The sequence below is a fragment of the Trichomycterus rosablanca genome, chromosome 12 (genome assembly GCF_030014385.1).
Source record: "Trichomycterus rosablanca isolate fTriRos1 chromosome 12, fTriRos1.hap1, whole genome shotgun sequence".
Taxonomy (NCBI): domain Eukaryota; kingdom Metazoa; phylum Chordata; class Actinopteri; order Siluriformes; family Trichomycteridae; genus Trichomycterus; species Trichomycterus rosablanca.
Window position 1 is genome coordinate 14,037,308 of NC_085999.1, and position 14,075 is coordinate 14,051,382.

Below are 14,075 nucleotides of genomic sequence, written 5' to 3' on the forward strand. Positions count from 1 at the left end.
GGGCAAATGTCCAAAAAGGTTGAAAACACCAGCTCTACACCACCTTAAAATCATATAGACAGAAACAGCTTAGTGTGCTGAATTCATTTTTCTGTTCTATCACTCATGATGGGCGTGTATCCACTCTGCTTCTGTCATCCATCCATTCTTGCTTGCTACAAATTGAACATTAAATTTTTTTGATAATCACTGTGAAGAATGACTTAATACCCAGTGGTAAATGACCGAGTCGGCAAGTCCTCGCCTCGCTGGAAATTAATTTGGCATTTTTCCATGACGTTAAATCCTATCTTAAGGTGTAATTGTATCAGTCAGTGTGTCTAATATTGATTTACATTCATCCCACCCTAAACCCTGATAATCAAAAACATCAGAACACCCCCCCAACCCACACGTCACCTTCTTTATCATCGTGCCGTATGATGGCGTCCTGGATGACGTTGGAGAGAGAGAAGCTGACGGCGCGTTTCTTGCGTTGGCTGCCTTGAGATTTGTGTGTAGCCTGTTTCTGCAGCAACTGTTCCCGCTCGTAGTACGCCCGCAGCTGATCACAGCGCATCCGCCGCACCAGCCTCTGCCTCTGTCCCAGAGGTAACGACTCCAGCAGACACTGGTCTATCTCCATGTTCTGCCTGAAGGCGTTACATAGCTGGAAACAACCTGAAACGAAACAGACAAAGGAACAGTCTTGATTAGGAAGCCCAATATCAATGAGCAAAATTGTTCTAGTGCACATTAGAAAGCAGGTTTTAATTTCATGGCTCACAGGTTGAATAATTCACACTGCTTGTTTCATTTAACACAAAGCAAATTAACAAAACAAAGGTAAAAATGCCTGTAGTACACGGCTATTCAGCAGCCCAAAGACAGACACGAGGAGAAAAGAGAGAGAAGGAACAGACCTTAGACAAAACAAATTATGCCCGGCACAACCCTGCCAGCCACTCAATCCACCAGTGAGCCACAACCCAAACACTCAGAAAGAAAGCAAAATAGGGGAAGTCAGAAAACTGGCACCAATAGGAAGGATACACACACAGTATACACCCATCAACCATATCATTAAAACCACCTCATTGTTTCTACACTCACTGTCCATTTAATCAGCTCTACTTACCATATAGAAGCACTTTGTAGTTCTACAGTTACTGACTGTAGTCCATCTGTTTCTCTGCATGCTTTGTTAGCCCCCTTTCATGCTGTTCTTCAATGGTCAGGACTCTCCCAGGACCACCACAGAGCAGGTATTATTTGGGTGGTGGGTCATTCTCAGCACTGCAGTGACACTGACATGGTGGTGGTGTGTTAGTGTGTGTTGTGCTGGTATGAGAATAGTCCACCAACCAAAAACATCCAGCCAACAGCGCCCCATGGGCAGCGTCCTGTGACCACTGATGAAGATCTCAAAGATGACCAACTCAAACAGCAGCAATAGATGAGCGATCGTCTCTGACTTTACATCTACAAGGTGAACTAACTAGGTAGGAGTGTCTAATAGAGTGGACAGTGAGTGGACACGGTATTTAAAAACTCCAGCAGCGCTGCTGTGTCTGATCCACTCATACCAGCACAACACACACTAACACACCACCACCATGTCAGTGTCACTGCAGTGCTGAGAATGATCCACCACCTGAATAATACCTGCTCTGTGGTGGTCCTGTGGGGGTCCTGACCATTGAAGAACAGCATGAAAGGGGGACATGCAGAGAAACAGATGGACTACAGTCAGTAATTGTAGAACTACAAAGTTCTTCTATATGGTAAGTGGAGATGAATCAGAATCAAAATGACTAAAATGATAAAAAGCTTATAATTAAATCTCATCTGGAACCATAACCCGTATAGCAGGGAGCATGTTTTGCCCTAAGATTTAATTAGTAGGTGCCCTGTAGCAAAGATTCCCCCTGGTCGACGCCCCCACCCACCCTAGCGCACTGTCGCAGCGTGAGATTAATATCATGACTCAGCAAATTCCCTCACACTGCCGTACACAGCCGGCGGCACTCGCAGCAAATCAAATAAAAACAGGAAAAAAGGAAAGACGTTGCTCTTGAATAATGAAAATATATCGATTTAAAGGACTCATTAAAATTTTAGTCAAGCCTATGTGAAAAAAAACTCTATTCCTCTTCAAAGGAAACATTTATTCTGATTAATAATTAAAGAATAAATTGAAGATAAATTGGCTGCTCTTCAAATTGAGGTTCACGTGAAGCGATCAGCAGGATGATCGGAAATTCTTGGTTCTCTCCTGCTGAGCTTCTTCCACCCTGTAGGTTTTATAGAAACTATCGATTCATTTTGGTGGGGTTTGCTAACTGGCATAGTGTCCCACAAAAGTATTGTTTTTTAGCTTTTTGTGGCTTTTACGGTTCATGGGAGTTGTACTGTACTCAAAAGTTCTATTAGGAGTGCTGCCATTTAACAGCATGTATAAAAAGGCAGCACAGTGACTCTTGGGTGACCCGCGAAGGACTGGCACCCTGTCTAGGGTGTTTCGGTGCTGGGATATGCTACAGCACCCCCCACAACCCTAAATAGGATAAGCGGCTTAGAAACTGAAACTGTGGGCTTTTCCACCAAAATAACCATGGTTCTTGAACCAGTTCTGTTCAGGTTTCTTAGAACCTTGGTGTTCTGTAGAGAACCGACGCGCGTTTCCACCAGTTTTTGAGAACAAAGTCTGCGTCATCAACGATGGGCGTTGCTTAATGAAAGTTAAGAGTAGTAACATGATGGCGGGGCGTGTAGATTATGTGCGAGCCTTTGTGCTGCTGTTACAGATGTTCGTTGTTATGTAAAAAGCATCGATCAGTTATTGGTGATAAGAAGACGTAGACGTGTTTGTCGCAGTTGTTGTTTTCTTTAGTTCGTTGACGTGAGAAGCATTTTGCGCTTTGCTCTCACCGCGACTCTCGGCACAAATAGCCGATTTGCTCAGCGCTCGACTTGAGCGATAAAACATCACTAAAGTTCCACATCCATTTGTGTAAAATAACAATCAAATCTACTCTAAAATACAATACATATATCTGTGTTAGCTGGATTTACTTCACGTGTGGTGTTTATGCAGCTCGGGGTTCTGAATCTTCTCGGGAGAGTCGAAAAAGTGTAACGTAAAAAATAAAGTGTAACATGGCTAAATGTACTAAAAATTAAACATAGAAACACTAAATTTATTTCCGTAATTACAGGTTATAAGTGCTCGGTACTGCCCAAATTCATCAATCATTGTTTTAGTACAATAAGCCACGTTACACTTAATTTTTCGTGTTAAGCGTCGTTCGTACTGTCCGGGTCACTTTTACCACGTCATATCACACAATTCATCTCTTTTAAGAAAATATGAAAATATCAGCGGCAAATTGGATCAAAATGTAATCAGGTGAACTTAAAAAGATTAAAAAAATGCAGCGACGAGCTCCATACGAGACACCAGCACAGTGGTTTAGCAAAGCACCCAAACCTCTACACTCTGACACGGCCACCGATGACGTCACGTTTCGCTCTGAAAAACCAAGTATTCTGTGGTGCCAGATTGGCCCGCTAGTTCGCTGTCTGGAACCTCTTTTTTTCGGTGGAAACACGTGGAACCGGTTCAAAATCAAGTCCGCGAACCAGAACCAGAACCGTTCCACGTCGGTGGAAAAGGGGTATGAGTGAGTGAGGGTAGCACTGTCACAGCAAGGGGAAAGTTTGCATGTTGTCCATGTAAGTTATCTCCAGGAGCTTCCAACTTTACAGCAACAGTTTAGGGAAGGCCCTTTCCTTGTTCGAGCATGACTGTGCCCCTGTGCACTAAACAAAGCCTAATAAGACATGAAGAAACTCCAAAGTTCCAATGTCTCAATGAGTTGCTTTTTCTTTGACGATTCCCTGACCAAAATCGGTGGCCAGTAGGGGTGGGCGATATAATATCGTTCACGATAATACTGGTATAGTTGTAAATTCGATATGGTTTTTGCCATATCGCGATATTGTTAGCAAACGCTAACTCTCTCTCACTCACTCTCAAGCGCCTAACAGTGAAATAATGGACAGAGTAGTACCGGAGTTAGCACCGAGGGCGAACTAGTTCCTAAAAGCCGAGCTACATCACTAGTGTGGAAGTTTTTCAGATACAGAAGGTCGGACAAAACGTGCGAAAAAACTGTAACGACAAAAGGTGGCAACACGTAAACTTTATTTCAGTTCGAGAATGATGTGAGGCTAAAAACTGTGTCAGCAAACGAACATAGAACACACAGGTTACCATCTGAGAACGTTTAAAACACAAAAGCGCTAAGCGGAACACTTTCCTTCGCGTATGAGCATGGACACTGAATCACTGAGTCAATAAGTCAGAAACGACTCTTTTCAGACGAATTATTCATTGGAATCGAATCAGAAAACTTGTGCTCTAATTTATGGTAAAGATTCATTCGTTTTGCTCACTCTGTGGGCAAAACAACTCCGGTTCAAGAGATTCAGATGTATGAACCAATCAGAGCTTCAAATTCAGATTCTGGGTGGAATTTCAAGCTCTCTTTTCATTGGTCGCTGTATAATTGACAGATATTGATTTTGAAATGATAGCAAAGCATAATCAAATATTAATCAGGATTTTTTTGCTGCTCATTTATTTGAAGTAAAACTGACAGCATAAATGTGATTGTGAGATTCTGCTGGTTTGTTTAATATAAATGTTGTCAATATGAATACAAATACAGCCTGTAATAATACCAAAAACACTGTAATTAGTTAGAACTACAATGTTTTGTGTTTTTAAGAGAACTTATAAACAATATAAGGTTAAATACGGGCGGTGGCCTGCCATTGTACTTTAAGTTTACATTACATCGTATCGTATCGTATAAAGCCACTTCTAAAAAAGTTTGAGTTTGAGTTGAGTTCTTTTAGCCATATTGCCCAGCCCTACTGGAAGTGATGCTTAATTTAATGTACATTTAGTAACATTTGTACTGTAGATTTCCTGACTGTCTGCAAAACAAAAGTGTTTTTAAAATAAACTTTTTAAAAAAGTGTTCTTATATATCACAAGTGAATATCGTTATCGCAAAAATATCCCAAAATATCGTGATATTATTTAAAGGCCATATCGTCCACCCCTAGTGGCCAGCCATAAAAATGCTCTCTTCACCGAATGGGCTAAAATTTCTACGGACATAATTCAAAGTCTTGAGAGAAGCCTTCTCAGAAGAGTGGCTGTTAGTAGCTGAAAAGATCTCATAGAAGTCTACTATTTTTTTAATGCATTTTCTCCCCAGTTTCCTCCCGATTTAACACAGTCATTTTGTCTTCCACTGCTGAGGAGAGCATGTCGCTGCTCACACCTCTTCCGACCTCTTCCACCCACACATAGTCCGGTCGTCCCGCCCTAGCAGATACGGTGGCCAATTAGTATCTGCTGCAGGCACTGCCAATTATGCTCGCCAGATGGCGCCCAGCCTGCCGGTGGCAACGCCGAGTTTCGAACCGAGGAGTTCAGAATCTCGGCGCTGGTGTGCTAGCGGAATATCCTGCTGCACCACCTGGGCGCCGAAGTCACACTATTTCAATACCATCTCTTTTTTAATTGGGACGTCCAACAAGCTCAACGTGGTCAGGAGTCCAAATACTTGTCCATATAGTGTATGTGAGATTTCAGAGCAGCAGCAGTGAACTGGAACACATTGTCTTAAAAGTTAAAGCAATGCATGTCAAACGTGAACGACCAGTATCGTCGAAGAGGAATAGTGGTCGCAAAATAAAGCTTATTTAGCTTTTATTAGGTGCTAAACGGCCCAAACGTTGAGAGAGAAAAATAATCACAGAATTAAACAAACATGTTTCAGAAAATAGTATCGATAGAAATTGTACATTGCAAGCCTCACAAAGAAGAGTGGCAATGTAATTCAGAAACCTTTAGTAACAAAGGTGGAGAAGTGTAAAATGCACAAATTCAAACACAGATTCTTACTTGACTGACCATTACATTGCAAATTTCCCACATGGGTACAAACATGTTGCCATGTTTTACACTTTTACATTATGAAATCATTTCCTGAATTAGAGAAAGTGCTTTATTCTATTTAGGGTCGCCGTGGGTACCATTTACTGGGCAAAAAGCAGGAAACTCCCTGGACAGGTTGCCAGTCCATCACATGGCAAACACACTCATACCTAGGGACAATTTAGTATTTCCAGTTAACCTGACTGCAAGTCTTTAGTCAGTGGAAGGAAACCCACACACAGAAAAAATCCGGAACGGTCCACCTGGGAGTCAAACCCAGGACCTTCTCGCTGTGAGGTGACAGTGCTAACCACCAAGCCACTGTGCAGCCTGAAATAATATATGAAAAATATATACGTAGTATCAAGAAAGTTTGTTTGACCTTGGTAAATCAGCGTAAATCAGTGTAATTTATCACACCTTCCCTGAGGCCAAGCAAAAAGTTTACTTGATGAGGAAGTCATCTCTGCACTCTCTGACACTACTACTGTGCAGACTTGTAATTACTGTGATAATTCAGGACACCGGAAGCCCTCGAGCGAGCAGAATTGCAATTCGAAGAGTCTGCTTTGGTAGATAAATTAGACGGCTCTTTCTTTTCAAGCCCTCTTTCCTTTCGTCTTTTGCCCCCCCGATCGACACGATTCAGCCGGCTGGCAACACGTAAGCCTTTAAAACCCTCAGCGACGTGGTTCGCTTTGAAGTCCGAGCCTATTCTGTGCTTTTTCTATCCCCTTTTTCTCAGGCAACGCACCTTTAAAGGTGGCTGTGGGGTGAGAGATGAGAGCTACACAGCTTTGTCATGCCGAAGATGAGATGAGATGAAATGAGATGAGAGGAACGGTTACGATCCACTGTGACAAACCCGGCTGATTGAGGTTTTCTTTAAATCCACGTCTTTAAAACGACTCTGCGGACGACCGTAAAGCACAGTTCTTACTGCTTATAAAGACTACAAGAACTAATACTCTGCGGAGGCCACTTTATTACTGTGAGTAAATTGAGACCTTTAAGTAATTCAATTGCACCCCCTTCATGCTCATAAACCTTTTACTGTCTTGATATACGAGGGGACAGTCTAAGCTTTACCACAAAGCTACACAGCTTCAGTCCTGGAGCATCACTGGACAGCAGAGTTTACTGATTTACCAGCTACTGGCTTCACATAAACCAGGGGGGTCCAAACTTTTCTTGTTGGGCGCCAGATGGAGTAAAAAAATATGCCAAAACGGGCCACAGATTCTTTTGAAATCTACCTGATTACAAACTATTACATTATGCATTTTCTCCTGTTTTCTCCTGATTTAGCGTAGTCAATCTGTCTTGCACTGTGGGGGATCCCTGATTGCTTTCCAGGAGGGTATGTTGCTGCTCACGCCTCCTCCGACCCATGCAGTCCTAGCAGACCCCTTCTTTTCGCCCATGCACTCTGCACAGGCACCTCTATCCACCAATCACGGTCCTTGCACAGCGTTTGAGGACCCAACTGACATAGTCCTGTCATCCTGCCCTAGCAGACACGGTGGTCAATTATTGTCTGCTACAAGCACTGCCAATTATGCCCGCTAGATGGCGCCCAGCTGAACAGTGGCAACGCCAAGTTTCGAACCGAGAAGTTCAATCTTGGTTGGGTTAAGGCCTAGGGGGTAGCGTTTGGTTTAGGGTTGGGTTAAGGCTTAGGATTAAGTTTAGGGTTAGGGTGTTGTTTAGGGTTAGGGTTGGGTTAAGGCTAAGGGTTAGTTTTAGGGTTATGGTTTAGATTTAGGGTTTGGATTAGGGTTTAGGGTTATGGTTTAGGGTATTTTTTAGGGTTGTCATTTAGGGTTAGGTTTAGGCTTATTGTTTAGATTTAGGGTTTAGGGTTTGGGTTTAGGGTTATGTTTTAGGTTTTTATTAGGGTTTTTGTTTAGGGTTAAGTTTAGGGTTAAGGTTTAGGATTGATGGTTAGGGTTTAGTTTAGAGTTATGGTTTAGGGTTAGGGTTAGGTTTAGGGGTTAGGGTTCGGATTTAGGGTTTAAGGTTAGGTTCAGAATTTAAGGTTTAGAGTTTGGTTTAGGATTTAGGGTTGGGGTTAGGGTTTAATGTTAGGTTTATCATTTAAGGTTTAGTGTTAGGTTAAGGGTTATGGTTTGATTTAGAGTTTATGGTTAGGGTTCGGTTTAGGGTTGGGGTTAGGGTTTAAGGTTAGGTTCAGAATTTAAGGTTTAAAGTTTGGTTTAGGTTTGGATTCAGGATTAGGTTTAGGGTTATGGTTTGGTTTAGAGTTTATGGTTAGGGTTCGGTTTAGGGTAAGGGTTTAGGGTTAGATGTTAAGGTTTAAGTTAGGGTTTATGGTTAGGGCTTGGGTCAGGGCATTTGCATTTGCAAGCTGTACACTTACAATTAAGCTTAGTTAAGCTTACAGACTCTCCTCTAAGTTGGTCATCATAAGTTGATCGTATTGCAAACCAATGAGTTTTATATATACTGTATATATCATAGCCTAGCCTATCTACAGTGGGGCCAAAAAGTATTTAGTCAGCCACTGATTGTGCAGATTCTCCTACTTAGAAAGATGAGAGAGGTCTGTAATTTTCATCATAGGTACACTTCAACTATGAGAGACAAAATGAGAAAAAAACATACAGGAAATCACATTGTAGGATTTTTAAAGAATTTATTTGTAAATTATGGTGGAAAATAAGTATTTGGTCAATAACAAAAGTTCAATTCAATACTTTGTAACATAACCTTTGTTGGCAATGACAGAGGTCAAACGTTTCCTGTAAGTCTTCACCAGGTTTGCACACACTGTAGCTGGTATTTTGGCCCATTCCTCCATGCAGATCTCCTCTAGAGCAGTGATGTTTTGGGGCTGTTGCTGGGCAACACGGACTCCACAAATTTTCTATGTGGTTGAGGTCTGGAGACTCCAGGACCTTGAAATGCTTTTTACGGAGCCACTCCTTCGTTGCCCGAGCGGTGTGTTTGGGATCATTGTCATGCTGGAAGACCCAGCCACGTTCCATCTTCAATGCTCTCACTGATGGAAGGAGGTTTTGGCTTAAAATCTCACGATACATGGCCCCGTTCATTCTTCCCTTAACACGAATCAGTCGTCCTGTCCCCTCTGCAGAAAAACAGCCCCAAAGCATGATGTTTCCACCCCCATGCTTCACAGTAGGTATGGTGTTCTTGGGTTTTTCTTCTTCCTCCAAACACGACGAGTTGAGTTTTTACCAAAAAGTTCCATTTTGGTTTAATCTGACCACATGATATTCTCCCAATCCTCTTCTGGATCATCCATATGCTCTCTGGCAAACTTCAGACGGGCCTGGACATGTACTGGCTTAAGGAGGGGGACACGCCTGGCACTGCAGGATTTGAGTCCCTCTCGGCGTAGTGTGTTACTGATGGTAGCCTTTGTTACTTTGGTCCCAGCTCTCTGCAGGTCATTCATCAGGTCCCTCTGTGTAGTTCTGGGATTTTTGCTCACCGTTCTCATGATCATTTTGACCCCACGGGATGAGATCTTGACCCCAAGGGAGATTATCAATGGTCTTGTATGTCTTCCATTTTCTTACAATTGTTCCCACAGTTGATTTATTCACACCAACCTGCTTGCCTATTGTAGATTCACTCTTCCCAGCCTGGTGCAGGTCTACAATTTTCTTCCTGGTGTTCTTCGACAGCTCTTTGGTCTTGGCCATGGTTGAGTTTGGAGTCTGACTGTTTGAGGCTGTGGACAGGTGTCTTTTATACAGATAACGAGGTCAAACAGGTGCCATTAATACAGGTAACGAGTGGAGGACAGAAGAGCTTCTTAAAGAAGAACTTACAGGTCTGTGAGAGCAAGAAATCTTGCTTGTTTGTGTTTGACCAAATACTTATTTTCCACCATAATTTACAAATAAATTCTTTAAAAATTCTACAATGTGATTTCCTGGATTTTTTTTCTCATTTTGTCTCTCATAGTTGAAGTGTACCTATGATGAAAATTACAGACCTCTCTCATCTTTCTAAGTAGGAGAACCTGCACAATCAGTGGCTGACTAAATACTTTTTGGCCCCACTGTACCTTTACATGCTTTAAACACTTCTATTAACCTACAGTCAGGAAAAATTATAAACACATTCATTTTAAACAAAATTACATGAATATCTCATGTAATTTATTTAATTATGTATTGCAAGTGAAAAACAAAAACAGAATGGTTACACAGTACTCACCACCAGCAGGAGACACAGATGGGCATTCAAAGATGTGACAAATAACACAAAGTTGATACAAAAGGGTATCCAAAGAATTTAGCACAGAACACTACAGTATAACGTATCGGTTGTACCGTATACACTAGCAACCATGTGGCAGCAGTGTTGCCAGGTCTAGCAAAAATATCCAGTCTAAAGTCTGTCTAAAAGCTGAAATAGGGCCAATTTGGTGGGAAAACCGCAAACCTGGCAACTCTGCATGCCAAAAAGAGAGCTGCTCAGCTCAGACAGCTGGCGACTGAATGGATCGCTTGCCCAGGAAAAAATCTAAATTCAATATTCACACAGTTTCTGCTGTAGATTATTTACACTAATCAGCCATAACATTAAAACCACCTCCTTGTTTCTACACTCACTGTCCATTTTATCAGCTCAACTTACCATATATAAGCACTTTGTAGTTCTACAATTACTGACAGTAGTCCATCTGTTTCTCTGCATACTTTGTTGGCCCACTTTCATGCTGTTCTTCAATGGTCAGGACCCCCACAGGACCACCACACAGCAGGTATTATTTGGGTGGTGGGTAATTCTCAGCACTGCAGTGACACTGACATGGTGGTGGTGTGTTAGTGTGTGTCATGCAGGTATGAGTGGATAAGACACAGCAGCGCTGATGGAGTTTTTAAACACCTCACTGTCCCTGCTGGACTGAGAATAGTCCACCAACAACAAAAATATCAGCGTCCTGTGACCACTGATGAAGGTCTAGAAGATGACCAACTCAAACAGCAGCAATAGATGAGCGATCGTCTCTGACTTCACATCTACAAGGTGGACCAACTAGGTAGGAGTGTCTAATAGAGTGGACAGTGAGTGGACACGGTATTTAAAAACTCCAGCAGCGCTGCTGTGTCTGATCCACTCATACCAGCACAACACACACTAACACACCACCACTATGTCAGTGTCACTGCAGTGCTGAGAATGATCCACTACCTAAGTAATACCTGTTCTGTGGTGGCCCTATGGGGGTCCTGACCATTGAAGAACAGGGTGAAAGCAGGCTAAAAAAAGTATGAAGTGACATAGATGGACCACAGTCAATAATTGTAAAACTACAAAGTGGAGCTGATAAATTGGAGAGTGAGTGTAGAAACAAGGAGGTGGTTTTAATGTTTTGGCTGATCAGTGTATGTGTACAAAATATCATAAACCGAACCATCTGTATTTTTTATGTCATTTAATAGGCAGTTGTAGCCTGGCGGTTAAGGTACTGGCCTAGTAATCAAAAGGTTGCTGGTGCAAACCCCACCACCGCTTGTTGGGCCCTTGAGCAAGGCCCTTAATCCTCAATTGCTTAGACAATATACAGTCACAGTAGTGTAAGTCACTAGTGTCAGTAGTGTAAACCTAACTGCACTACATTAGAGAAGCTACAATGGGGTAGCAAACTCCATGTTAATGCCCATGGTTTTTGGGATGCCCAAGAAGCTAATGGTCAGGCGTCCACATACTTTTGGCCATATAGCATACTTTAAATCTCCACAATTTACCATGAATACCAAGATCTAAGAGGCTCTTTACAAAATACAGTCTCGCTGGCTAATAAATCATAGCAAATTCGTCCACGACCCTCACAAAGTATCTGCGTCCACCTGCTGCATCTGGTCTTCTTAATAAGGTTATTAAGAAGACCTATTACTGTGCTCTGTAGATCCCTGCCAGAAAGGAGATCTGAGATGGTTATCACACACTAACTGACAGAGCAGGCCAGGTGATTGATATTGCTGTGGGCTATAACCGCTTTAAAACTGATGGTTATCTACTTATAAACACCTTCACCTGTTTTAACAGCTGCCTAACATAAACCGTGACTCTGAGCTAAAAGGTCAGCCTGGTTTGTTTGTATTTCAGCAACAAGGGGCTTTCCGTTTGGAAAGGGGCAGACGTTTGCTTTGCTTAGCACAAAGCAGAAGACATTTGAAGTTCGTACAAGGTAAAGGATACTTTACACACGAGGGAAGAAACAGATGACTACATCACAACACGAAGGTGTAGCATAAAACATAAACAACAGCTGGATCCCTGTGATCAGTGCTGAATATCTGGTTCATGACTGTTCAGGGAGAGCTAGCAGACATACAACTCGAATCAAAGGGGACTCAATGACCCAATTCCAAAGACTGGAAGTAACTCGGCATCTTAAAGACACACTCTCAAAAACTAAAAACAAACCCCGTCTTCAGAAAAGACCCTCAGGACAAAGGGCCGTTCAGGTGGCACAGCGGTAAAAACACACACTGGAACCAGAGCTGGGATCTCGAATACATCATATCGAATCTTAGCTCTGCCTGCTGGCTGGGCTGGGCTGCCAGATGAACAACGATTGGCCTGTTGTTCAGATATGGGCGGGATTAAGCCGGACAGGGTCTCTCTCCCATGACTGGTGCAATTACGACTCTGCTGGCTGATTGATGGCGCCTGCACAGAGATGAGAAGAGAGTGCTCTCAGGGTGTGTCTCTACGTACACAACGCTGAGCTGCACTGCACTCGTCAAAGTGTAAGTGATAAGATGCATACGGCATGCTGCCCACGTGTCGGAGGGGGCGTGGGTTAGGTTCGTTCTCCTCAATCAGAGCGGGGATCAGCATTGGTGGAGAGGAAGCATGACGTAATCAGGCAATTGGACGCGCTAAAAAGGGACAAAAAGGGGAGAAAACGCATAAACTATATATATATATTGATGTGAAGTGTTTCTGCATACAGAATAATCATTGCATTAAAGAATGGATCAACCAATCAACCAATAATCACAATAACTGGAGGGCTGAAATACACAAGTCACCTGAAAATGCTAAGTGTGCTAAGCCTTGAATAATGCAGGGGAAGTATATTACTATTTTACTATTTTATAGAAACAGGGCAAATCAATTTTATCCTTGGTATGTCCAATATGACACACTTTATTTTGCGACTTTCCTTAACATTACTGTTTATATCATTGGCTAACATAGCATGTATGAATAAGGGAGATACAAATGCCTCCCACTTTCAGAGCAACACCAATCAGCTCGCTATCCTGCTGAAAGAGGCCACAGCCATCAGGGAATACCGTTTTCATGAAAGGGTGTACATGGTCTGCAACAATGCTTAGGTAGGTGGTATTTGTCAAGGTAACATCCACATGGACGGCAGGACCCAAGGTTTCCAGCAGAACATTGCCCAAAACATCACACTGCCTCCGCCGGCTTGCTTTCCTCCCATAGTGGATCCTGGTGCCATGTGTTCCCTAGGTTAGCGATGCACACACACCCAGCCATCCATTAATCAGACCAGGTCACCTTCTTCCATTGCAACTTGGTCCAGTTCCGATGCTCACGTGCCCATTGTAGGTGCTTTCGGTGGTGGACAGGAGTCAGCATGGGCACCCTGACTGGTCTGTGGCTATGCAGCCCCATACGCAACAAACTGTGATGCACTGTGTATTCTCACACCTTTCTATCAGAACCAGCATTAACTTCTTCAGCAATTTGAGCTACAGTAGCTCGTCTGTTGGATTGCTCCCCACGTGCATCAATGAGCCTTGGCTGCCCATGACCCTGTCGCGGGTTTACCACTGTTCCCCTTGGACCACTTTTGATAGATACTGACCAATGCAAACCGGGAACACCTGACAAGAGCTGCAGTTTTGGAGATAGTCCGACCCAGTCATCTAGCCATCACAATTTGACCCTTGTCAGACAAATCCTTATGCTGGCCCAACACATCAACTTTGAGAATAAAATGTTCACTTGCTGCCTAATATATCCCACCCACTAACAGGTGCCGTCATGAAGAGATAATCAGTGTTATTCATTTCACCTGTCAGTGGTCATAATGGTATGC

At 42.8% G+C, this 14,075-nt stretch overlaps 1 protein-coding gene across 2 annotated transcripts in view; it reads right to left on the reverse strand.

Annotated features, from left to right (window-relative positions):
* Window positions 1-14,075, reverse strand: part of myo16 (myosin XVI) — a 313,223-nt gene that overhangs the window by 283,580 nt on the left and 15,568 nt on the right. For both annotated transcript variants that reach the window (XM_063006388.1, XM_063006387.1), the window contains exon 2: window positions 400-660. In XM_063006388.1, coding sequence (XP_062862458.1) covers window positions 400-660 — 261 coding nt within the window. The remainder of the gene's footprint in view (window positions 1-399; window positions 661-14,075) is intronic.